This window comes from Natator depressus, chromosome 2 (genome assembly GCF_965152275.1).
Source record: "Natator depressus isolate rNatDep1 chromosome 2, rNatDep2.hap1, whole genome shotgun sequence".
Lineage (NCBI taxonomy): Eukaryota > Metazoa > Chordata > Testudines > Cheloniidae > Natator > Natator depressus.
Window position 1 is genome coordinate 12,110,597 of NC_134235.1, and position 26,374 is coordinate 12,136,970.

At 43.4% G+C, this 26,374-nt stretch overlaps 1 protein-coding gene across 1 annotated transcript in view; it reads left to right on the forward strand.

Annotated features, from left to right (window-relative positions):
- Positions 1-26,374, forward strand: part of FAM135B (family with sequence similarity 135 member B) — a 334,802-nt gene that overhangs the window by 126,181 nt on the left and 182,247 nt on the right. The window contains exon 3 of the mRNA XM_074943811.1: positions 3,437-3,516. Coding sequence (XP_074799912.1) covers positions 3,437-3,516 — 80 coding nt within the window. The remainder of the gene's footprint in view (positions 1-3,436; positions 3,517-26,374) is intronic.

Consider the following 26,374-nt stretch of genomic DNA (forward strand, 5'->3'; position numbering starts at 1 on the left):
GTATGTTGCAGAAATGGCTGTTTTGCACCTTGGATTGTCCTGTGAAACTGTGCAAAGTAAAAGTCACAGTAGTATTGTACTCCTACTCCTTTCTCACTTGGCACAGGAATAAATGATTATACAGGGAGCAAGGCGTGGAGATTTGGGCTTTATAATGGAGAGATAGTTTCAACCTTAACGGTGCAGAGCCTGGATGCTCTTCATACTGTGCAAGGCAGTTGTAGGTCCTTCATCTAGAATCTTTTAAAAAAGAGAAATGGATGCTATCTCACAGAGCAATGCAAACTTTAAACTGGTGCAACCATATTGCTTTAGATGAGCATATTCCTTTGAAAACCGGCAAGGGTAAAATCCAAAAGACCAGGATGCCTCAGGGGAAAGCTGAAGAAAAGGGAGTGTGGTACAGATTAAACATGGAGGATAATGCGTGTAAGGAATGATGCAGTGTGCAGAGCTGTTGAAGCAATGGCTGAGTTTGTTTAAGGAGAGCTCAGATGCTGTCCTAGGGTAAAACTGTACAGTCTGAACGTTTTCTGCTTTCTAGCTGAATAGTTGCTCATCCCTTCCAGTGTTTCCTGAACAGTGAGAATCTTTAGACATAGAGGAATAAAACAGGCAGCCCGAAATGGTAGGATTTTATTTTTCCCTATGAAAGATGCACATGCAGTCAGGATTATGCACATGAGTCCCTGTCAGACTGGGAATTAGTCCAGTTTGACAGGGATTTGTGATAAAACATGTTATCAGTTAATGTCTGCATACTAAAGAGTCTTGTTACTTATTTGTGGCAACCATCAGTTATGGCTAGTAGTAATATTAGTATTTTAATTTAGAAAGGTACTTTTGATTTTGCTGATAGTGCAAGCAGGTTGTTATCATTTAAAAAAAATGTATTACTTTATATTTTCACTATGATTAAACACCTTCAGCTCAACTCTCCCCTCACATGTCCCAGGATAAATCAGGAGTGCCCCGACTGAAGTCAGTGGTCCTGCAGCTGTCTAAAACCAGTGTAAGGAAGATGTGTAAATCAGGCATTTTGCTCTTGCACTCCGTTCCCAATCATGCATCAGCAAAATAGGTGTGGGGTGTAGGGTGTGACTGTTGGGGTTTTAGGGAGTTTATGACGAATAAATGAAGTCCAGGCTTCTCGCATGCAGGTCTCGCCTATATCTGGTGCCAGTGAGGTGCCAGGGGCAGCGATGGTGTGGAGGTGCCATGGGGTCCACGCAGCTCCTCAGGGATTTGCCAGGTTTGGGTGGCTGGGCCTGAACCCTTTTCTGCAGGGAGGGTTTGATCAAACCCCAGTCTTTGCATGGGGATCTCTGTGAGGGAACCCCATGGAGATTTTTCTCCCCACAAAGCCCCATGCTGAAGGTTTTAATGTGTGTGGGTCTGATCTGGTCTTAAAATCTTTGCTAAGGGTTTAGTAAACCGTATCTAAATGCGTTAAAGTACTTGCACCAACCTGTCTCCACCACAGAATGGAACAAAGGGACAGAGTGTAAGTTTGGTGGGTCGTGGAATTGGAGTGGGGCTGGTGTGTGCAATGGCAGTTATGTCAAGTTGGGTTTGGATGGCTTCCTGAAATGTTCATTTCCAGATACTCATCAAAAAATAAAAACACCCCCCTACACACACAAATGTAGTAGTTTTGTAAAGAGTGTAAATATTATCTGATTGGATTCCAGTGACAAACCCTTTAAATCTAAAATTATCACAATGTACAGCTAGAGGCAGTAACTGAAGCCAGGGTTGCGCTGTGCTAGGCATTGTACATACACATTATCACAGACATAAGAACATATGAATGGCCATATTGAGTCAGACCAGTGGTCCAACTAGCCCAGTACCCTGACTTCCGAGAGTAGCCAGTGCCAGATGCTTCACAGGGAATGAACAGACCAGGGCAATTATCAAGTGATCTGTCCCCTGTGGTCCAGTCCCAGCTACTGGCAGTTGGAGATTTAAGGATACCCTGATCATGAGGTTCCATCCCTGACCATTTTGACTACTAGACGTGGATCGGCCTATCCTCTATTTAATTCTTTAATTGAACACAGTTATATTTTTGGCCTTCACAAGATCCCATGGCAATGAGTTCCACAGGTTGACTGTGCATTCTGTGAAGAAGTATTTCTTTGTTTGTTCCAAACCTGCTGTCTAATAATTTCATCGGGCGATGCCTAATTTTTGTCAGATGTAAAGGGGTATGTAACACATCCCTATGCACTTTCCCCACACCATTCATAATTTTATAGACCCCTATCGTATGTGCCCTTACTTGTGTCTTTTCTAAGTTGAACAGTCCTACAATACCTGCCCCAAAGAATTCATGATGTAAATAGACCAGGCAAAGAGTAGGAGAAGAAACACAGACACATACACAAGCGAAATGACTCCACCAAGACACACAGCAGGTCAGTGACAGTTGTGAACAGAACCCAGATATCCTGAATTACAGGGCAGGACCCTGTTAATTGGACTGTGGTGCCTGTTACTCTTGGCTAATGAAGATTTTTGTTGGGGAATATACCTCTATATTTATATACGAAGGCTGTGTGCAGATATATGCAGATTTTCCACAGAGTCCTGCAGTGCACTTTACTCTCACTCAGGCAGAATTTCCAATACTGTTCTCTCCTGTTCTGTGGCCAGATACTGTCCTGATAGGTGTAACCAGAAGCCCCAACTCCGTGGGTGCTTCGGGGCTCAAGAATCTACTGAAAAAATAAGGGGTGCTCAGCACCCACAAGCCACCAGTAGGCGGCAGGAGCACATACATGGCACACAGTGAAACTGGAAGGCAGGAGAGCATCCACTGACAAAAACGAAAGTCAGAGCCTGTAGGTGTAGCACAAGATTTGGCCCATTGAAAGCAAATAACTACAATGCAAGTAGGCTTAGACCTGGCCATGCAAATACGTATAGAGTTGCCTTGTTAATAATAATCATAATATGAATAGAAGCATGTTAACTGGGGGCGGGGAGCGGGAGGGAGGGAGGTTGGATAATGTACAAACATTTCTTTTGTGTTTTCACTTGTGTTAACTTTTCAGTGCATCCTGTCCAATCGGGTTGCATTGCATCATGGACATTTACCCACTCTTCTTTTCTCGAAGCAAGCTTTTCTTGTCATGGCTCTTCATGTTAATCAGATAGTGTTTAATCCTCCTCACACATTGGTGTAAATCAGGAGTAATTCCCTTGAAGTCAATGGAATTAAACTTGTATAAAGCTTGTGTGAATGAGAGGAGAATTAGGGCCATAATATTTAACAGTCCAATCCACCTGCTCTCCTTAATATCATAGCTGCATACTGCATGTTTGCTCTCTGAACTCGCATAAATATCGATTGTGTGTTCTAACTATTTTTCTCGTGTTGAATGGAGTAGTCATCTGTATAACAGCATTTTTTTTTTTTAATTTTCTCTAGATACTACCAGATACGAGCAGGGTTGAAACTTCCATCCAGGATTCCCCATAGACTGGCTGCAACAATCATAGAGCAAACAGGTGAGAAATTCAGAGGAAAGTGACCTGATGAGAACTGGGTTCATTTGTTCAGATTGGGGAAAACAGAGTAAATGAGAGATAATCCAAGTACAAATCTGGGTTTAGATCCAGATCTGAACTTCTCCTAAAGCTCAGGGGCATTTAGACACGGTGTTCTGGTTTGGCCTGTTAAAGAGATGGGCTCCAGTTCTGAAGTTTGAATCTGGTTCCAAACCTCATGGTGTGTGTGTGAGATGCAGAGCCAGATTCAATAGGGAACCGTTTCTAGGGTAAGTGAAAATGTGAATAAAACAACTCTCCTGGCTGCTGCACATGGGAATGAGCAGTTTGTGCTCAAAGACATGAAATGTATAGTAATGGCTAAAAGGAAGTTCAGGGAAGCACCCGGAAATCCAGACGCTTCTCTGCATTTCATCTGAGCTTGCTGAACCTCAAGAGGCTGCAGAATTGGGCTAGGAATGGCAGAATAAAAATTAAATCACCTATGTAAAAGCTTCCCTATGGTTTGCTGGATATGGGAATTCTCCATTTCCTGCCCAGAACTAGTGGGTAGTGTTCAACACTTGGCCACGTTGCACTACAGCGGTGATGGCGTTTCAGCAGCTGAGAATGGAAAGGCTATTGTTTATATAAAATATGACCAAATACACGGTGAGGTTTTGGCTGGAGCAAGCTTGACACAGACCTGGGTGCAGAGTGCCAGGCAGCAGGACCTGCAAGGAGGTTAGTACGATTCCTCTGTGAGGCATCCTTGAAGGACTCAGCTGAGCCCCTCCCAAAGGATGGCACTGCCTGGGGAGGGAGCATAGTTTGGGACGTGAGGAGTTCATTTAGTGCAACCCCGCTGCCGCTTGCACCCACGCAGCCCATATAGAGCTCTGGTGGAATTAAAGCTGCCCCTTCCTTGGTGGAACCTCTTGGGAGGGAAGCAATGGGAACACACTGTCTTGCCCTCTGTCTCTCTCTGGGGTGTGGCCAGCATAGGAAGGTGTGTTTGGCAATCTGACCTGTAAATGGTGTAGTGCTTTGGGCTCCTTCTGGACAAAGGGGACACTAGGTCAGTGTAAACAGCTATGGGTCTAATCCAAAATCCACTGAAGTCATTTGGAATCTTTTCGTTAACTCCTGTGGGCATTAGATTGGGCCCTGTTAGCAGAAGGCCGTGACGCAGGCTGTCTCCTAGAGCACAGCGAAAAGCTATCAGAAGAACTACATTTTAAATCTAACTATACCTTCCTGTTATAAAAAAGAATATAATGTAATGCAGTTCTACATTGTAAACCAAGTGAATGAGCATATTGTCCAGGAACCAGGTAAAACTACTTCCTTCCTCTCCTGTTTCTTCATTTCATTGACCGAGGTCCGAGCATTTTCTTCCTCCTAACATTTATACATACCTGAAAGACAAATGAGGCTGCAGCGTTTTCATCGGTCTTTTTAAAAAAAACAAAACCAAAACAAAACAAAAAACCCTTATAAACCGAAGGCAAAACTTACAGTGGTTACAGGATTAGCAGCAGACTTGCACGACGCTAATGCAATCCAGGCAGGAGGTTAATAGCTTTACAGGGCTAACATCAAGGCTGGGGGTATTTAAGACATTAAGGCTTTAAAAGATTCTTCCTTGGCTAACTTTGATAGGGTTTTGTAATTGATTCATACAGCCTGTGGAAGAGCATCATTTAATGGGGCTGAAGTTTAAGCTAATCAGTTGGACTGTTAGATGGCAATAGAGGTTTTCCTACAGGATGGGGAGCACGCAGATACCGTACACGGAGTTGGTATACCATATTTTAAATGCTTTTTATTGATTATAAAACAAACCTTACTTACTTTACATTTATACCCCAAACATACTATACCAGAGTTCAAAGGTCAGAATGGTCCAATGGCCAGTCGAGGTTTCTTTTGTTGGATAAGATCATAAGATGCTGGGAGCCGACAAAACCACATATATATTCACACGGGACTCTGGAGTAATAAACGACATTGATTTGCAGAAATTATAGGCATTCATTGTTGTGTCATCGGTTCTTTGCCTTTGTTTACTAGGCCTTTTACCCACACAATTTTAAAGAGACAGTTTTGGGCGGGCCGCCATGATTTAAGGTGTGCCATTTTCTTTAATTTTTATACAATTTTACATCAGTCCATTTGATGTTATTTCCTTTTCTGATGATTTTTCGTATTTTTCTTGGAATATAAGATTGTTTTGGCACAAAGAGTTCTAATAGTCCTTGACCTTAATTCCTTGCTTCAGTTGCTAACTTGCAAAGCATGCATTCATATCGAGCACGCGTCATTCATACCAGGCCTTAATGACCTATAACACATTACATGGATATATGAATCACAATGTGTGTGTGTGTATATATATACACACCTGCCTCTTGATACATGATTAATGCCATTAATTATTGTATTACTTTACAATTTTGCAAGCAATTTAATTTTATATATTACTTGCTTTAAGTTTTTTGTTGCTTTTTTATTCGGTAGTATAAACAGAGCATAATAAAGGTTAACAAAATTAGTAATGCAAATAATATGACAATAGGATGTTTAATATTTGATCATTGTGGAGCAAAATGTTTGGTTTTTTTTAGCTGAGCAGACTTAGATAATATTTTTGTATATTGCTTGATTTTTGCCTTTATTAATTTTTTTTATTGTTTCCAATGTATTTGGAAATTGAAGGACCAGTTTACATTTTTTGGTTTTTAAACTATTTAAAAAAAATAGAGGACCTTGGTAAATAATTTTATTAATAATGACCTTTGTTAATTACATTAATATGACTTAATTGGGCCTTTGTTTGTTATACTTTTTTTAAATACACGTTTTTAGTGGTTACCACACAGATACACCCATTGCCTAAATTAAACACATTTTTGCCATTCGTGGCTAAATACTGCATGGTACATTGTTTGCTTAAATGGTTTAAATGACATTTCTCTAGGGACCAAGTTAGTTGTGGGCAAACCCATTTGCTTTGTTTTTACTTTTTACAATATTTTGTTAATTTTATTAATTTGTATTTTAATTAAGTATGTTTCACTTATTTTTATTCACTTTTTATTAATAATTTTTGGCAACTTCCAGGCCATGGCTGCTTTTTTCTTTTTTGTGTTGTGTAACAGCATTTTGCCTTTTTACTTTCCCCTCAGAGTGGCTTGATTTTAATTAAACTTTACATATATATTTTTATTTTGTAATTTGTTGATTTTATATATGAGGATTTTGGAACCATTTAAAAGGCCTGGGAACTACAGGCCAGTCAGCCTCACCTCAGTCCCTGGAAAAATCATGGAGCAGGTCCTCAAAGAATCAATCCTGAAGCACTTACATGAGAGGAAAGTGATCAGGAACAGTCAGCATGGATTCACCAAGGGAAGGTCATGCCTGACTAATCTAATCGCCTTTTATGATGAGATTACTGGTTCTGTGGATGAAGGGAAAGCAGTGGATGTATTGTTTCTTGACTTTAGCAAAGCTTTTGACACGGTCTCCCACAGTATTCTTGTCAGCAAGTTAAGGAAGTATGGGCTGGATGAATGCACTATAAGGTGGGTAGAAAGCTGGCTAGATTGTCGGGTTCAACGGGTAGTGATCAATGGCTCCATGTCTAGTTGGCAGCCGGTGTCAAGTGGAGTGCCCCAGGGGTCGGTCCTGGGGCCGGTTTTGTTCAATATCTTCATAAATGATCTGGAGGATGGTGTGGATTGCACTCTCAGCAAATTTGCGGATGATACTAAACTGGGAGGAGTGGTAGATACGCTGGAGGGGAGGGATAGGATACAGAAGGACCTAGACAAATTGGAGGATTGGGCCAAAAGAAATCTGATGAGGTTCAATAAGGATAAGTGCAGGGTCCTGCACTTAGGATGGAAGAATCCAATGCACCGCTACAGACTAGGGACCGAATGGCTAGGCAGCAGTTCTGCAGAAAAGGACCTAGGGGTGACAGTGGACGAGAAGCTGGATATGAGTCAACAGTGTGCCCTTGTTGCCAAGAAGGCCAATGGCATTTTGGGATGTATAAGTAGGGGCATAGCCAGCAGATCGAGGGACGTGATCGTTCCCCTCTATTTGACACTGGTGAGGCCTCATCTGGAGTACTGTGTCCAGTTTTGGGCCCCACACTACAAGAAGGATGTGGATAAATTGGAGAGAGTCCAGCGAAGGGCAACAAAAATGATTAGGGGTCTAGAGCACATGACTTATGAGGAGAGGCTGAGGGAGCTGGGATTGTTTAGTCTGCAGAAGAGAAGAATGAGGGGGGATTTGATAGCTGCTTTCAAGTACCTGAAAGGGGGTTCCAAAGAGGATGGCTCTAGACTGTTCTCAATGGTAGCAGATGACAGAACGAGGAGTAATGGTCTCAAGTTGCAATGGGGGAGGTTTAGATTGGATATTAGGAAAAACTTTTTCACTAAGAGGGTGGTGAAACACTGGAATGCGTTACCTAGGGAGGTGGTAGAATCTCCTTCCTTAGAGGTTTTTAAGGTCAGGCTTGACAAAGCCCTGGCTGGGATGATTTAACTGGGAATTGGTCCTGCTTCGAGCAGGGGGTTGGACTAGATGACCTTCTGGAGTCCCTTCCAACCCTGATATTCTATGATTCATTGCCAATTACTTAGCAGATTAACCATTTATTTAATGTACTATATTTTATAGTTTGCATTTGTACACATTGTATTACTAGTACAGTTTTATTGTTTTTTTTAGACACACCAAATAGATTTACATTTAGAGATGTTTCTAAGGTTTGGGCTTGTTTTAATTGGAGATCCACACTTCTTATTCCTTGTTTCAATAATGCACCAAAATGTTGTGTTACACGTGTCTGTATAGCCCCCAAAATTTTACCCAAAGCTGACATTTGTTTGGTAACGTTTTAATATTAAATGAGTTTAAAACTTCATCTTCAATGCTACCTATGATATATTTTTCTATACCTTTTTTATTTTGTATAGTTCATTTTTTTTATTGTTGTTGCCATGCTTGTAATAGAGGCAAGGCATATGGCGTACACTTTGGCTGTTGTGCACTTACGTTTACTTGCACTTTTTTTAACCATATTGTTTGGTTTACAATAGTTGGGGCTTTGATTACTTTTTCACTCCTACATGGGTGCTTGTCTGCCATGATTCTTGGTGCGATTTTGTTTACTGGTATTTTATTAATAAACATAAAAAGACCATATTTTTGAAAATATATTCCCCCATTAATTTTCCTAAAGCAACTTAATTTGATTATTATGGACCGATTTGTATTTACACCATATTTTTATAACTTAAGAGCCATTGACTTATTTTATTTCACATGAGTATTAGCCAGTTTTTGTTTATTAGTCACATTTAGGGTGACTACATTAAATTTTAAGCTTTAAAAGGTACAGTTTAGAGTACTTATATTTAGCTTAAATTTAGTTATAATAAAAACAAACCTTAGGTGACCCTTTTTTTTTTAGTATGTACAAATATTTTTATTGTGCTTTTAAATTTTTTGGCTTTATATATTTTCATGTTACATTTTTTTTCGGTCATATTTTAAATTTTACCTTAAACATTGTGGGTTTTTTTACATTTGGTTTTGTTTGGTCCTGGTTTTTTTTCATTTTGTTCCACGAGTAGTCAAATGTATTATTTCCTTTGATTTATACCTTCATTTTAGAGATGCTTCCATACGTATAGTCATGTACCCCTAATTTTTTCCAAATATTTAAAAAACATAAAAGCCCCAAACCATATTTTTACCCTTTTTGAATTATGAGAATTCTTCATATTGAAACCATAGCCCTTATTCTATTGGAATAATGTCCGATGCTTTTGGCCGTATTATTTTAAATACTTACAATAACCTTTTTTATTTTTGCTCGAGCTTTGGTATTATGATGTTTTTAAATATAACACACACAACAATTTTTTTTTACCAAGCACAAAATGCAAAGCAAAGCAAGCATAAGCAATAAACCAATTACAAAAATTGTAGCACCGTATTTGCACTTGAAATCCAAGGTCCGTAGAGGATAATTTTGGGTGCAATTGGGCATTTCTTGTCCTCTGTAAGATAAACTAAATGAAAAAGAAAGGAACATTATTTAATTTTTAGGCCAGAACTTTAATTGTGATGTGTGGACCCACTTTTTTGTTGTTGTTAATTTGCACTACAGTAGGTGAAATTTTATTTATGATGGAAAATGGTTTAACCCATTTAGACTTCAGCACATGATTTTTTTTTATGTTAATTTTAAATACATTACTTTATTTTTGATTTTTTATAATTGATTGTTTTTTGACACACAGCTCCTGTATTTTTACTTGCTTTTTCAATGCTGCTATAGTTTTCTGGCACCAACTGTGAGAAACTCCTGCGATTTCCCCCTTACGTGAATTGCCTTTTTTACAGCTTGCCACAACAGCCCCATACTACGGCCGTTTGCTTTTACTGGCATTAGGCTTGTACAGCTGTACATATTTTTCAAACATGTTTTTTTAAGGTATCAAGTATATTACACCTGGTTCCACCGCACCTTCCATCCAAGGGCATGTCCCAAATGCAATAAATTTCTTCTCTAACAGAGAAGGGGCTTTAACTTTAGTCCATGGAGGTGCCTCTTCCACCCCTTCATTTTTTTAAAAAAATAGTTTTTAAAACATTATTACATTAACAACACGTGGTATCGCCCCATGCGTTTTTTTCCCCCCCTCACACATTTTTTACAAATTTTACAAATAAGGAGTTACCCTTATTAGTCTTAGATAAGTACTCCCCCAACACTGTAAGACCCCATCTCAAAATCCGGCACTCCTTAATATCTCTCCCCACTCTGCATTCTCCACCACTTGTTAGACCCACAATAGAGGTCTCCCTACAGGGTGGGGAGCAGGAAGATACCGGGCACAGTGTTGGTATGCAATACTCTAAATGCACGTTATTGATTACAAAACAGATCTTACTTGCTTCATATTTATACTCCAAACATACTATACCAGAGTCCAAAGGTCAGAATGATCCCGATGGCCAGTCGAGGTTCCTTGCGTCAGGATAAGATCATAAGATGAGGGGAAAATCACATCTATATCCACACAGGACTCTGGATCAATAAACTATTCTGATTTGCAGAAATCATAGGCATCCATTTATAGTTCATTCCATCACGTCATTGGTTCTTTGCTTTTGTTTACTAGGCCTTTTACCTGCACAATTTTAAAGAGACAATCCTGGGTGAGCCGCCATGATCCAAGGCGTGCCATTTCCTCCAATTCTTATACAATTTTATATCAGTCCACTTGGTCTTGTTTCCTTTTCTGATTTTTCATATTTTTCTCAGACAATCATAAGATTGTTTTTGCACAAAGAGTTCTAATAATCCTTAACCTTAAGTCCTTGCTTTGGTTGCTAACTCGCAACGCACATATTCATGTCAAGCATGCATCATTTATACCAGATATATATCTCTATCTCTATCTATATGTATCTATATATATCTCCCAACAGGATATTTCTTTATTCTGTTGTCACTGATCTGCCCAAGTATCATGTAGCCATGTTAGTCTGGATCTGTAAAAGCAGCAAAGAGTCCTGTGGCACCTTATAGACTAACAGATGTACTGGAGCATAAGCTTTCGTGGGTGAGTGCATGCATCCGACGAAGTGGATATTCACCCATGAAAGCTTATGCTCCAATATGTCTGTTAGTCTATAAGGTGCCACAGGACTCTGATCTGCCCAAGTGTATATATAGATTTTTGTGTGTGGGTGGGGAGGAGAAATTAAAATATTGCAAGTTTTAATAATATGCACTATGAAAGAAGCAGCCCTGGCAGCCCAAAGTATTATAAAATCATGAGTCAAAGCCCCAAAATTCATGAGATTGACTTTAAAATTTGTGATTCTCTGTATTTGTCTTCTGTTTTATTGAGACCTTTGCATTCAGATTTTTCAAGGTTTCTCCACAGCCATGAGGGCCAGGAACTTTCTCTTTCAAAAAATAAAAGCTGACATTTTCATTTCAGCAGCTGGGATGCTAAGAAAAATAAAAATAACATGAGACTTACAATAAAACCATGGGAGGTGACAACACTTGAAGATGGTGAGGAATGAAAGAAATAAGTATTTTCCGTTGCAGAAATAGCATAGCTTTTAGCTCTCAAAACTCTTCATGGAGAAACGAAATCAGGGACCAACCAAACTTGTGAATTTGAGACCAGCCCTTGGGACTTCCAGGAAGTTAATATTAACTAACTTATATAATGTAAATGTACATATATAACATAAGGCAGTACATGTACAGTCCTGATGTTAATATGTATGTTTTTTCTTGGAAATGGAGAGAAATTGCTTGGCTTTACCAGCAATGAAAAGGGTGAGGGGAGGGAAATAAGATGTTAACTGACCTGTTAAAGAGGAATCCTTGATGTGGACTTTGATCTGTAGGATCATTAGTCTTTGTGGACTGTACCTCCATATCTAAGGCCTGGTCTACACTGCTGCTTAAGTTGATGTAAGTTACATCGCTCAAGGGTATGAAAAATATCACCCGGCCTGAGCGACGTAGCTTACATGGACCTAACGGGCTGTCTACACCATGCTATGTCAGTGGGAGACACTCTTTCATCGACTTAGCTTCTTCTTTGAGTGCTTGCTCATGTCGATTCCATCCAACCAGGTATGTGCATGCCACATGCATGGTCATTGGAAGGTTTTCCCCCTAGCAGTACCCATCAGGTCGGCTGTGGAGCCCTGTGGAGTTGTGCCTTCATGGCAGTATATATATATAGGTCCCTGCTGACCCACCACCTCTTCAGTTCCTTCTTACTGGCTGTGACAGTCATTGGAGCTGCTTCTCTCTCTTGCTAGGGCAAGCGATCCCCTAGTGGACTTTCCTATTTGTATCTGTAAATAGTTTTAATTAGAGTTAGTTAATGTTTTTAGTATAGGATATTTAGTTAGATAAGTTTCTGTTAGGATTTATTCCCACCACATTCCCCCGGGGACTGGGGTATGCCTTGGTCTCAAGGCTTCAAACTGTGTGGGTCCTACCAGAAGCCAATGCCCAGGGGAGACCCTCATGACTGCTGCGTAAAGTGCTTGGGAGAAGCCCACCAGACTGACAAGTGTAAAATCTGTAGAGGCTGCCACCCAAGAACCAAGAAGGAGAGGGACTTTAGGTTGAAACTTCTCCTTATGGAGTCAGCTCTTCATCCCCAGCCGGCACAGTGCTTTGGTGCAGAGCACACTGGCCTCAGTGAGAGACAAAGGACTCGGGGTCTAGAGACCCCGGGCGCTACCAATCTCTGCCACCAAAGATGAGCTCTGTGGCTTCCCGGCACCACTTTCACTCACTGGTGCTGCACAGAAAGTAAAAGAGTCGAGATGGGGCGTTCGCCCACAGTGAGAGCAGTCGAGTGTGAGGGTCCCCACAGAGTGCATCCCGTGCCAGGACACTCAGCCCCTGCTCCAGCAAAACCAGCAACCTTGACTCTGGCATTGCAGGCCAGCCTGCCGAGTCTGATCCCTTTGGAGTCCCCTGCGTGGGAGAGCCAAATGGGGGAGTTGGATCTTCCATCCACTCCTGACATGTTTGAGGCCACCAGGGACCTCATCATGAGGCAGCACCGGCACCAGACAGAGGAGCCGTGCTTTCTAAGGGCAAACCAGCCATGATGTGGCGCTGGTCACCCTCCACTCGCCACTGCTCTCTGGCACCATACCACTAATCACCGAGGTCAGACTCAACTTCTGGGTCGGAGCCAGAATCGTACATCTCCAGACGGAGCCAGCATCACTCTCATCACCGTTTGAGGCAAGAGGATGGTCAGCAAGTTCTCATGATGCGCTGACCACCACAATGGCAGGTGCCCACACAGGATCCTTTCTGGACCCCGTGGGTGTATCACCAAGCCCAGGGGACAAGCTCCAGATCTCTATCTATCACCTCGGACAGGCAGATCCCCACATCATCCTCCATGGTGTGGGAACCTCCACAGGGATCAGAGCCCAGTTGTGACGGTTTAGATCACAGAAACCCCCTTGGGGTTGCCAACTGATGTACCAAGACTACTTCTGCCCCTGCCTTCCCTGCCAGCTTGGGACTCCAGTACCCTGTCTTGCTGAGCCAGACATGCCAGTCTGCTCCAACACAGACCAAGGGTCTAAACCACATGCCCCAAAGCTGCAGGCTTAACTGAAAGCAACTTAAGAAGTGTTCCTGCCTTTAACACTCAGAAGCCCAACTTCCAATGGGGTCCAAACCCTAAATAAATCAGTTTTGCCCTGTATAAATCTTATACAGGGTAACTCATAAATTGTTCGCCCTCTATAATACTGATAGAGAGGTATGCACAGCTGTTTGTCCCCTCCTCAGGTATTAATACATACTCCGGGTTAATTAATAAGTAAAAAGTGATTTTATTAAATACAGAAAGTAGGATTTAAGTGGTTCCAAGTAGTAATAGACAGAACAAAGTGAATTACCAAGCAAAATAAAATAGAATGCGCAAGTCTATTTCTAAGAAAACTGAATACAGATAAAACCTCACCCTCAGAGGTGTTTCAGTAAGCTTCCTTTTACAGACTAGGCTCCTTCTAGTCTGGGTCCAGCAATCACTCACATCCCCTGTAGTTACTGTCCTTTGTTCCAGTTTCTTTCAGGTATCCTTGGGGGTGGAGAGGCTCTCTCTTTAGCCAACTGAAGACAAAATGTAGGGGTCTCCCACAGGCTTAAATAGACTTTCTCTTGTGGGTGGAGAACCCCTCCTCTCTCCTATGCAAAGTCCAGCTACAAGATGGAGTTTTGGAGTCACATGGGCAAGTCACATGTCCATGCATGACTCAGAACTTACAGGTAGCAGCCATGGCTCACATGCTAGCTTGAATGTTCTCATGTAGACTTCTTATGTGGATTGGAGCCTCCCAAGATCCATTGTCCCTTAAGTGCTTCTTGATTGGGCACTTAATTTGCACATTCCTTTCTCAAGAAGCTGACCAAATGCTTTACAAAGGCTACTTAAAAATCAAGCCAATACACAGCCAATATTCATAATTTTGAATACAAAACTGATACATGCATACAAATAGGATTAATAGATTCAGTAGATCATAATATTTGCATAGATATGATACATGGCATATGTAGCATAAAACATATTCCAGTTATGTCATATATATATTCATAAGCATATTTCCATAAAGCCTTATGGGGCACACCATCGCACCAGTGTCCAAGCTGTCACCGAGGCCGACACCAAGGCCGGGACTAGGGCCAGTACCACCCCTGGCTCCGTGCAGGAAATCATAGAATCATACAATACCAGGGTTGGAAGGGACCTCAGGAGGTCATCTAGTCCAACCCCCTGCTCAAAGCAGGACCGATCCCCAATTAAATCATCCCAGCCAGGGCTTTGTCAAGCCTGACCTTAAAAACTTCTAAGGAAGTGGATTCCACCACCTCCCTAGGTAACGCATTCCAGTGTTTTACCACCCTCCTAGTGAAAAAGTTTTTCCTAATATCCAACCTAAATCTCCCACACTGAAACTTGAGACCATTATTCCTCATTCTGTCATCTGCTACCACTGAGAACAGTCTAGAGTCATCCTCTTTGGAACCCCCTTTCAGGTAGTTGAAAGCAGCTATCAAATCCCCCCTCATTCTTCTCTTCCGCAGGCTAAACAATCCCAGTTCCCTCAGCTTCTCCTCATAAGTCATGTGTTCCAGTCCCCTAATCATTTTTGTTGCCCTCCGCTGGACTCTTTCCAATTTTTCCACATCCTTCTTGTAGTGTGGGGCCCAAAACTGGACACAGTACTCCAGATGAGGCCTCACCAGTGTCGAATAGAGGGGAACGATCACGTCCCTCGATCTGCTGGCAATGCCCCTACTTATACATCCCAAAATGCCATTGGCCTTCTTGGCAACAAGGGCACACTGTTGACTCATATCCAGCTTCTCGTCCACTGTAACCCCTGGGTCCTTTTCTGCAGAACTGCTGCTGAGCCATTCAGTCCCTAGTCTGTAGCGGTGCATGGGATTCTTCCGTCTTCAGTGCAGGACTCTGCACTTGTCCTTGTTGAACCTCATTAGATTTCTTTTGGCCCAATCCTCTCATTTGTCTAGGTCCCTCTGTATCCTGTCCCTACCCTCCAGCGTATCTACCTCTCCTCCCAGTTTAGTGTCATCTGCAAACTTGCTGAGGGTGCAATCCACACCATCCTCCAGATCATTTATGAAGATATTGAACAGAACTGGCCTGAGGACTGACCCTTGGGGCACTCCGCTTGATACCAGCTGCCAACTAGACATGGAGCCATTGATCACTACCCGTTGAGCCCGATGATCTAGCCAGCTTTCTGTCCACCTTATAGTCCATTCATCCAGCCCATACTTCTTTAACTTGCTGGCAAGAATACTGTGGGAGACCGTGTCAAAAGCTTTGCTAAAGTCAAGGAACAACACGTCCACTGCTTTCCCTTCATCCACAGAACCAGTCCTCTCGTCACAGAAGACAATTAGATTAGTCAGGCATGACTTTCCCTTGGCGAATCCATGCTGACTGTTCCTGATCACTTTCCTCTCCTTTAAGTGCTTCAGAATTGATTCCTTGAGGGCCTGCTCCATGATTTTTCCAGGGACTGAGGGGAGGCTGACTGGCTTGTAGTTCCCCGGATCCTCCTCCTTCCCTTTTTTAAAGAAGGGCACTACATTAGCCTTTTTCCAGGCGTCCGGGACTTCCCCCGTTCGCCATGAGTTTTCAAAGATAATGGCCAATGGCTCTGCAATCACATCCGCCAACTCCTTTAGCACTCTCGGATGCAACGCATCCGGCCCCATGGACTTGTGCAAGTCCAGCTTATCTAAATAGAAAATATCTAAATGAAATATCAGCATGAGAGAGCCCCTGCAAGTTGGAGGGTTAAGAGGACCCAGTGCTGCAAAGGGCATCATCCTCTTCCTCCCCGGATGAGGCAGTAGAGGGCTCATCTGCTACATTTCCTTCTGTGGACAATAGAGCCCACCAAGAGCTACTCAGAAGGCAGCACAAAATCTGTGCCTCTAGGCAGAGGTGCTGTCAGAAGAAGTGGATGCCATGGCGGGTCCTTCAAAGGTGGCCTTACCCTTGATCAAGACTATCCAGAATACCACCACGACCCTATGGCAAACTCCCGCCTCCATTCCCCCCATGGCCAAGAGGATGGAAAGGAAGTACTTTATACCCTCCAAGAGGTACGAATACCTATTCACCCACCCTCAGCCGGGCATGCTGGTTGTGGAGGTGGCAAATGCAAAAGATAGACAAGGGCAGCAGAGTCCTACACCCAAATTTAAGGAGGCAAAAAAGATGGACCTCTTTAGCCATAAGGTCTTTTCCACCAGGGGGCTCCAGTTTCGGCTTGCCAATCAACAAGTGATCCTCAACCATGATAATTGTAGCTCTTGGAACACTTTATCCAAGTTTAAGGAGTTACTCTCAGCTGACTCTCCCTCCAACTTTGGAGCCATCCTCGAGGAGGGCAAGGGTATTGCAAAGACCTCCTTGCAAGCTGCATTGGACTCAGCGGATGTCCGCATGTTGTCCACCACTATAGCCATGTGAAGGCACTTGTGGCTGCAAGTTTCGGGCCTCCCACATGAGGTCCAACAAATGATTCAGGGCATGCCTTTCAATGGCTCGGGTCTGTTTGCAGAACAAACGGACTCTAGGCTCCATAGTCTCAAAAGACTCAAGAGCAACATTAAAATGTCTGGGGCTCCATACGCCAGCCCCACAAAGAAAGCATTTTAAGCCTCAGACCCCGCCACGCTTCTACCCCTCTCAGCCCAGAAAAGATTACGGAACTCGGCGAGGCAGTCTTCAGCTCCCAAGCAAAACTTTGAAGGTGTACCTGAGGGCGATGCACCAGTCACAATCCCAGATCCTTCTCCCTGTTTTTTGAATCATCTATCCCATTTCTACCAGGACTGGGCCCAGATCACCTCGGACCAGTAGGTCTTGCACATGGTAGAATTGGGATATTCTCTCCAATTCTGTTCCCTTCCTCCCACCCACCCCCCTTCCCTGTCTCTCTTCATGGACCGTTCTCTTGAGCAACTTCTCATACCGGAAGTGCAAGTGCTTCTGGAAGCTGGAGCAGTAGAGGAGGTCCCTCAGGAGTTCTGGGGAAAGAGTTTCTATTCCCGATATTTCCTAATCCTGAAAGCCAAAGGTGGGTTAAGACCCATTTTGGACCTGTGGAACCACAACATATTCATGACAAAGCTGAAGTTCTGCGTGATCTCTCTGGCTTCCATTATTCCCTCCCTGGATCCAGAGGACTGGTACACTGCCTTCGACTTCAAAGACACATACTTCCACGTGTCGATCGTGCTCTCCAACAGGTGGTTTCTCCGCTTTGTGGTCAACAATGCCCATTATCAGTTTGTGGTTCTCACCTTCGGGCTTTCGGTGGTCCCTCGGGTGTTCACCAAATGCATGTCGGTTGTAGCCGCATTCCTGAGGTGACAGGTACAAGTTTTCCCGTACCTAGACAACTGGCTTGTCAAGGGCCGTATCAAACACAAAGTGGAACAGCATGTGAACCTCATATGATCGACTTTCAAAGAGCTCAGGCTAATACTGAATGCGCCGAAATCAACTCTAACCATTACCCAGAGGATAGAGCCCATCAGAGCTCTCTTAGATTCAGGTCAAGCCAAAGCATTCCTTCCAGAGTACTGTTTTCTGACTAAGGGTGCCATCATAGAGGCCCTAACGCGATACCCCATTACTATGGCTCAAGGTTGCCTAAAGCTGCTTGGTCACATGGCTGCTTCTACGTATTGTGACAAAGTTCCTCCTCTGCCTCGGTGGGTCCTGCGCTTATTGGCGGATTTGCTCGCCTCAGAGATTCACGGCAGCCCTCAGTTTGGCCACTCTTGCTAGTGGCTCAAACCTGCCGTCCACTCAGCTAACCTCATCACTGGCCAGCATGGGGGAAACAGAGAACAATCCCTGCAGTTTCTGTGTCTCACCTAGTGGGTCGGGGACAGGGCAGATCCCTTTCCAATTTAGACCTTCCCTTCTGGTGTTTCTCACAGACCAGGTTCAACTCCTCCTGTGTCCGATCAGGAGTTGGGGGAATGGCGGGGGGAAACCCTCTACACCAGGTTCCAGCCGAGGGCCCTGTGGATAGTAGCTGTCCACAATGTTCCCTGTATCAGCTGTGTGACAGCTACAACTCCCTGGGCCACTTCCCCGTTGCCTCCCCCCCCCACCTTCTTTATCCTCACTGCAGGATCTTTCTCCTGAAGGCTGATCACGCTTTAAGTCTTCACTCCTCCAGCAGCGCACCTTCTCACTTCCTGCTCCTGGCGCCCCCCCCCCAACTGAAGGGAGGTCCTTTTTAAGCCGGGTGTCCTGATTAGCCTGCCTGCCATAATTTAAGTTAGAAAGTTCTTAATTGGCTCCAGGTGTCTTGATTAGCTTGCCTGTCTTAATTGGTTCTGGCAGGTTCCTGATTGCTCTAGGGCAGCCCCTGCTCTAGTCACTCAGGGAACAGAAAGCTGTTCATCCAGTGGCCAATATATTTGACTTCTACCAGACTCCTGTATCCCACTGGTCTGGGTCTGTCACAGTATATAGTACATCACGTGAGACTTCGACTCTGGCCTCTGCAGGCCTGGCTGGCCTCCATGTGCAGGCCATCCCAAGACTGCCTAGACAGGTTAGTTACACTTCCTCCTCCGGTTATCGAGTCCCTCCTGTGGTTGCTAAACCCGCAAGTAGTGTGCGTGGGAGTGTGCTTCTCCAGGACCCCAATGACGGAGATTCCACAGCCTCCCTTGGAAGCTTATTCAGGAGCTTAATTACCCTTATAGTTACAAAGTTTTTCCTACTATCTAACCTAGTTTTAAGCCCCTTACTTCTTGTCTTACCTCCAGTGGACATGGAGAACAATTGATCACCATCCTCTCTGTAACAGCCCTTAACCTATCTGAAGACTTATCAGCCCTTGCCTCACTCAGTTTTTTGATCTTAAGACTAAACATGCCCTCTTTTTTTTCAACCTGTTAAGACTGTGAAGCACTTCCCAAGAAAAGTACTATATAAGAAATAGGCATTATTTATTATTAATTATAAGTCCTATTTTTAGACTAGGCCCACCCCCGTACACTGTAATGGGTTTACTCTGAAGGCGAAGGAGAATTTGTCTGAAGAAAATTGCTCAGACTTTGAGTTACACACAATTAAATAAATTACTTAGTACTTCTGATTTGTGGCCAACGTTTCTTTGTTTCTCTAGTTCAAAAATGGCTTGTTACCAAACCTTAAAACTTTCCACATAGATAAATCCCCTTGAAAACTTGACCATAGGCTCTAATTGCAGAAAATAGGTTTTAATTGTTCTAAGTTGTTGGCTACAGTGTATTGTGTATCTAGTTATATGCGGGAATCGTACCTGCCAGGAATAAGGTAGGGCAGACTGACATAGCATCTGTATAAACCATAGGTGAAGTGCAGCCAGGAGAAAACAGTTGCAACGCCCATAGAAGTGTACTGTCTAAGTTCAGTGGTGATGCAGATTGTGATTTAAATTACATGTCATTTGTAAGAGTGTAATAAAACAGGTGCATGTGGCAAAGCAGTGATTTGGCATTAAACAGGGATTTAGAATGAGCAGTTTGTCTTCTGGCAGTGCAAGAAAAGCAAATGCAAGGCACGTTTCTTTGACCTTGCCTTCTCTAATATAAGCACATAGCAACAGGTATATTAAAAACAAAAAAAGACCCGACCAAAATAAGACACTCCACTGCACATGCTTCTCCCCCTGGGGAAAGAATGAGAGAACAGAGAAATATATAGTCATAGAATAGAATCATAGAATATCAGGGTTGGAAGGGACCTCAGGAGGTCATCTAGTCCAACCCCCTGCTCAAAGCAGGACAAATCCCCAACTAAATCATCCCAGCCAGGGCTCTGTCAAGCCTGACCTTAAAAACCTCTAAGGAAGGAGATTCTACCACCTCCCTAGGTAACGCATTCCAGTGTTTCACCACCCTCCTAGTGAAAAAGTTTTTCCTAATATCCAACCTAAACCTCCCCCACTGGAACTTGAGACCATTACTCCTTTTCCTGTCCTCTTCTACCACTGAGAATAGTCTAGAACCATCCTCTTTGGAACCACCTCTCAGGTAGTTGAAAGAAGCTATCAAATCCCTCCTCATTCTTCTCTTCTGCAGACTAAACAATCCCAGTTCCCTCAGCCTCTCCTCATAAGTCATGTGTTCCAGACCCCTAATCATTTTTGTTGCCCTTCGCTGGACTCTCTCCAATTTATCCACATCCTTCTTGTAGTGCAGGGCCCAAAACTGGACACAGTACTCCAGATGAGGCCTCACCAATGTTGAATAGAGGGGAACGATCATGTCCCTTGATCTGCTGGCTATGCCCCTACTTATACATCCCAAAATGCCATTGGCCTTCTTGGCAACAAGGGCACACTGCTGACTCATATCCAGCTTCTCGTCCACTGTCACCCCTAGGTCCTTTTCTGCAGAACTGCTGCCTAGCCATTCGGTCCCTAGTCTGTAGCGGTGCATTGGGTTCTTCCGTCCTAAGTGCAGGACCCTGCACTTATCCTTGTTGAACCTTATCAGATTTCTGTTGGCCCAATCCTCCAATTTGTCTAGGTCCCTCTGTATCCTATCCCTGCCCTCCAGCGTATCTACCACTCGTCCTAGTTTAGTATCATCCGCAAATTTGCAATCCACACCATCGTCCAGATCATTTATGAAGTTATTGAACAAAACCGGCCCCAGGACCGACCCTTGGGGCACTCCACTTGATACCGGCTGCCAACTAGACATGGAGCCATTGATCACAACCCGTTGAGCCCGACAATCTAGCCAACTTTCTAGCCACCTTATAGTGCATTCATCCAGCCCATACTTCTTTAACTTGCTGACAAGAATACTGTGGGAGACCGTGTCAAAAGCTTTGCTAAAGTCAAGAAACAATACATCCACTGCTTTCCCTTCATCCACAGAACCAGTAATCTCATCATAGAAGGCGATTAGATTAGTCAGGCATGACCTTCCCTTGGTGAATCCATGCTGACTGTTCCTGATCACTTTCCTCTCGTGTAAGTGCTTCAGGATTGCTTCCTTGAGGACCTGCTCCATGATTTTTCCAGGGACTGAGGTGAGACTGACTGGCCTGTAGTTCCCAGGATCCTCCTCCTTCCCTTTTTTAAAGAAGGGCACTACATTAGCCTTTTTCCAGTCATCCGGGACTTCCCCCGTTCGCCATGAGTTTTCAAAGATAATGGCCAATGGCTCTGAAATCACAGCCGCCAATTCCTTTAGCACTCTCGGATGCAACGCGTCCGGCCCCATGGACTTGTGCACGTCCAGCTTTTCTAAATAGTCCCTAACCACTTTTCTCCACAGAGGTCTGGCCACCTACTCCCCATGCTGTGATGCCCAGCGCAGCAGTCTGGGAGCTGACCTTGTTCTTGAAGACAGAGGCAAAAAAAGCATTGAGTATATTAGCTTTTTCTACATCCTCTGTCACTAGGTTGCCTCCCTCATTCAGTAAGGAGCCCACACTTTCCTTGACTTTCTTCTTGTTGCCAACATACCTGAAGAAACCCTTCTTGTTACTCTTAACATCTCTTGCTAGCTGCAGCTCCAGGTGTGATTTGGCCCTCCTGATTTCATTCCTACATACTCGAGCAATATTTTTATACTCTTCCCTGGTCATTTGTCCAATCTTCCACTTCTTGTAAGCTTCTTTTTTATGTTTAAGATCCGCAAGGATTTCACTGTTAAGCCAAGCTGGTCGCCTGCCATATTTATTATTCTTTCGACACATCGGGATGGTTTGTCCCTGTAACCTCAATAGGGATTCCTTGAAATACAGCCAGCTCTCCTGGACTCCTTTCCCCTTCATGTTATTCCCCCAGGGGATCCTACCCATCAGTTCCCTGAGGGAGTCGAAGTCTGCTTTCCTGAAGTCCAGGGTCCGTTTTCTGCTGCTTACCTTTCTTCCCTGTGTCAGGAACCTGAACTCAAGCAACTCATGGTCACTGCCTCCCAGATTCCCATCCACTTTTGCTTCCCCCACTAATTCTTCCCTGTTTGTGAGCAGCAGGTCAAGAAAAGCTCCCCCCCTAGTTGGCTCGTCTAGCACTTGCACCAGGAAATTGTCCCCTACATTTTCCAAAAACTTCCTGGATTGTCTATGCACCGCTGTATTGCTCTCCCAGCAGATATCAGGAAGATTAAAGTCGCCCATGAGAACCAGGGCATGCGATCTAGTAGCTTCTGCGAGTTGCCGGAAGAACGCCTCATCCACCTAATCCCCCTGGTCCAGTGGTCTATAGCAGACTCCCACCACTACATCACCCTTGTTGCTCACGCTTCTAAACTTAATCCAGAGACACTCAGGTTTTTCTGCAGTTTCATACCGGAGCTCTGAGCAGTCAGACTGCTTCCTTACATACAGTGCTACTCCCCCACCTTTTCTGCCCTGCCTGTCCTTCCTGAACAGTTTATAACCATCCATGACAGTACTCCAGTCATGTGAGTTATCCCACCAAGTCTCTGTTGTTCCAATCACGTCACAATTCCTTGACATCACCAGGACCTCCAGTCCAGTTCTCCCTGCTTGTTTCCAAGGCTTTGTGGATTTGTATATAGGCACTTGAGATAACTTGCTGATTGCCCCTCATTCTCAGTATGAGGTAGGAGCCCTCCCCTCACAGACGTTCCTGCCTGTGCTTCCTCCCCGTATCCTGCTTTCCCACTTACCTCAGGGCTAGTCACATTGCTTAAAATGCTGCTGGAATGCACTCAGACACTGTAGTGTCAAGTGCTATATAAGAACCTGTACAGAGTGGAATTAATAAGAGGGTAAGAAAAGGAGGACCCCTACTGCATTTATTTATGCCTGCAGCAGGTTCAGGGTTGCAGTTCCTGTGTATTCCAATGGGAATTGTACCACTTTACAACAAGGTTGAAACTGGTCCTTGTAGAACACCATTCTAATGTAAACGATGCTTTTTCATGCCCACTGAATCTCAAATCAGTTCAAGTTACACTGATTGTGACTGCCTTGCATCTAGGGCATGATTCAAAGGAGTAACAGTGAATCAGGCCTCTGATGTGTAACCTTCTTCACTGGCAACTCTTTCCCCGTGTTTTTAATGACTACAAGTTAATGTTTGACCAAACCCACCTTATTACTGTTTAAGAATCTCAAAGCAGTTTTCAGAAAAGGAATTATACGTTTCTTCCACTTTTGGAGAAAATATTTTGTTGCTAATCCTCTCATGAACCTCAGTACAGTCAACACAAGTATGTGCGCTCCTTTGCTCATTAGAGCAAGAAGAAATAGCATCATGAATTGTATAACATTACAGTCATTAGTTTCAATAACATTTTGAAAGGTAATTTCTGCCTCCATTAAGTGAAGATAAATTTATTCTTTTTGAAGCATAGAATGGGGAGACATTTAATTTTGAATGAATACATTCTAATTTGTTTTCAGGTCTTATCAAACCAACCTGAAAAATAAATACGTATGTTTACATGGAGAGTAGAGTGTTCCGGGTAAATATGCATTATATTTATCGGGGGTGCATCATATATATAAAATCTGAAATACTCTAGGGGTGAGCTGCACTAGAAGTAATTATTAGCTATGGTGGGTGTTATGGTAGATAATCAGAAATTCCAAGTTCCTGGAAAAGCAGAGTTTGGGAGTTTAGGACCTGAACAAAAAATGTTCCCAAATTTGTTTGAGAAGAGGGAGAAAAAATAGGGCAACATAAAAAGAAGAGACTTAAAAGGGGAACATAAGATAAGGCGAAAGCATTTCTTTACTGACTTAAGCACTTTGGAGAGATTTGTGTGCCCATTCTGGTCTTTACACTAGGTAAAAGGGCCAGAGTGACATAAGGGGGCTCGAAAAGCCTTGCATCTTGCTGAGGGATGATCTCTCTAGTCCAGGCACTGTGGAAGACATCCATATGGCTGTCCTTTGAGGGCCCCCTTGCAAGCTGGGTGCAGGAGAGGCATGGGGATGCTGGAGTAGGGTAGGCATGGGAGGGCCACAGCACCATGGAGATTCTGAACAGTGCTGCAGCTCATAGGCAGCGGGGCGGCTGATGCAATTTGGATGGGTATGTTAGCTACACCATTATTCACCTGTTATACTGCCCGTTTGCACATCTAAGTTATTAAATCCCAGTTATTTTCAGAAGTTACTTGTACAAATACAGAAGGACCTCTGGGACCCTCTACTCAAAAGAGGCTTAGACCTAATAATTACTTCTTTATTTCAAGCAACCCCTGAATTCTGTTTATTTTAACAAAGTGTCAAGAGTTTAAAAAAAGTGAAGAGAACATTTTCAGCTAGTGCTAAGTAGGTCAGTTATTCCATCATCTCACATTTCAGCATGCCTGAAAAATGAACCCTGGTTTATAAAGCAATACAGAGATAAGAGACTACATTTATATTAAGACCTTTCACACAAGGAAATTAATAGTTTATCTTGCTTTTCATCTTCACAGAATCTATGTATGGTTAGAGAGGCAGTTTTATATAATTTGTTCTGCTAGGCTAATTGGAAATGTCAAAAGGCAAGGTTAAGATTAGAAATGTGTGGCTTTAATAAAAAGTCAAACTGGAGGAGTGGAAATTCTAACTTTTTGATTGCGCTAATTCAAAAAAATCATGGTGTCTCTAAATCATTTTCTTTGCATAATACACATAATATTTAGCTAGTTTTAGCTGAAATGTGGGAGCATAGGAGTCTTGGTGAATACCCTTCCATTAAGAAAAGTGTATTATCAAGGGGCAGTTGCATTATTTTACAATCTTCTAGAAGGAGTCTATGCAGCTCACTTTGTATTGGTGCAGTATTAGAAGGCAGTTTTTGGCATGATCTGTAACCTATGCTTTTGAATATTGCTTGGCTTTGGAGATCTGGGGTAAGTCCTGCTCTCAGTTACAAGATTTTCATAAGTCTCTAATGATTTTGGGTGCCCAGTTTATAGAATCACAGGGCTGGAAGGGACCTCGAGAGGTCATCTAGTTCTGTTCCCTGCACTCAAGGCAGGACTAAGTATTATCTAGTCCATCCCTGACAGGTGTTTGTCCAACCTGCTCTTAAAAATCCCCAGTGATGGAGATTCCATCACCTCCCTAGTCAATTTATTCCAGTGTTTAACCACTCTGACAGTTAGGAAGTTTTTCCTAATGTCCAACCTAAACCACCCTTGCTGCAATTTAAGCCAATAGAATCATAGAATATCAAGGTTGGAAGGGACCTCAGCAGGTCATCAACCCCCTGCTCAAAGTAGGACCAATCCCCAACTAAATCATCCCAGCCAGGGCTTTGTCAAGCCTGACCTTAAAAACTTCTAAGGAAGGAGATTCCACCACCTCCCTAGGTAACGCATTCAAGTGCTTCACCACCCTCCTAGTGAAAAAGTTTTTCCTAATATCCAACCTAAACCTCCCCCACTGCAACTTGAGACCATTACTCCTCGTTCTGTCATCTGCTACCACTGAGAACAGTCTAGATCCATCCTTTTTGGAACCCCCTTTCAGGTAGTTGGAAGCAACTATCTAATCCCCCCTCATTCTTCTCTTCCGCAGGCTAAACAATCCCAGTTCCCTCAGCTTCTCCTCATAAGTCATGTGTTCCAGTCCCCTAATCATTTTTGTTGCCCTCCGCTGGACTTTTTCCAAGTTTTCCACATCCTTCTTGTAGTGTGGGGCCCAAAACTGGACACAGTACTCCAGATGAGGCCTCACCAATGTCGAATAGAGGGGAACGATCACGTCCCTCGATCTGCTGGCAATGCCCC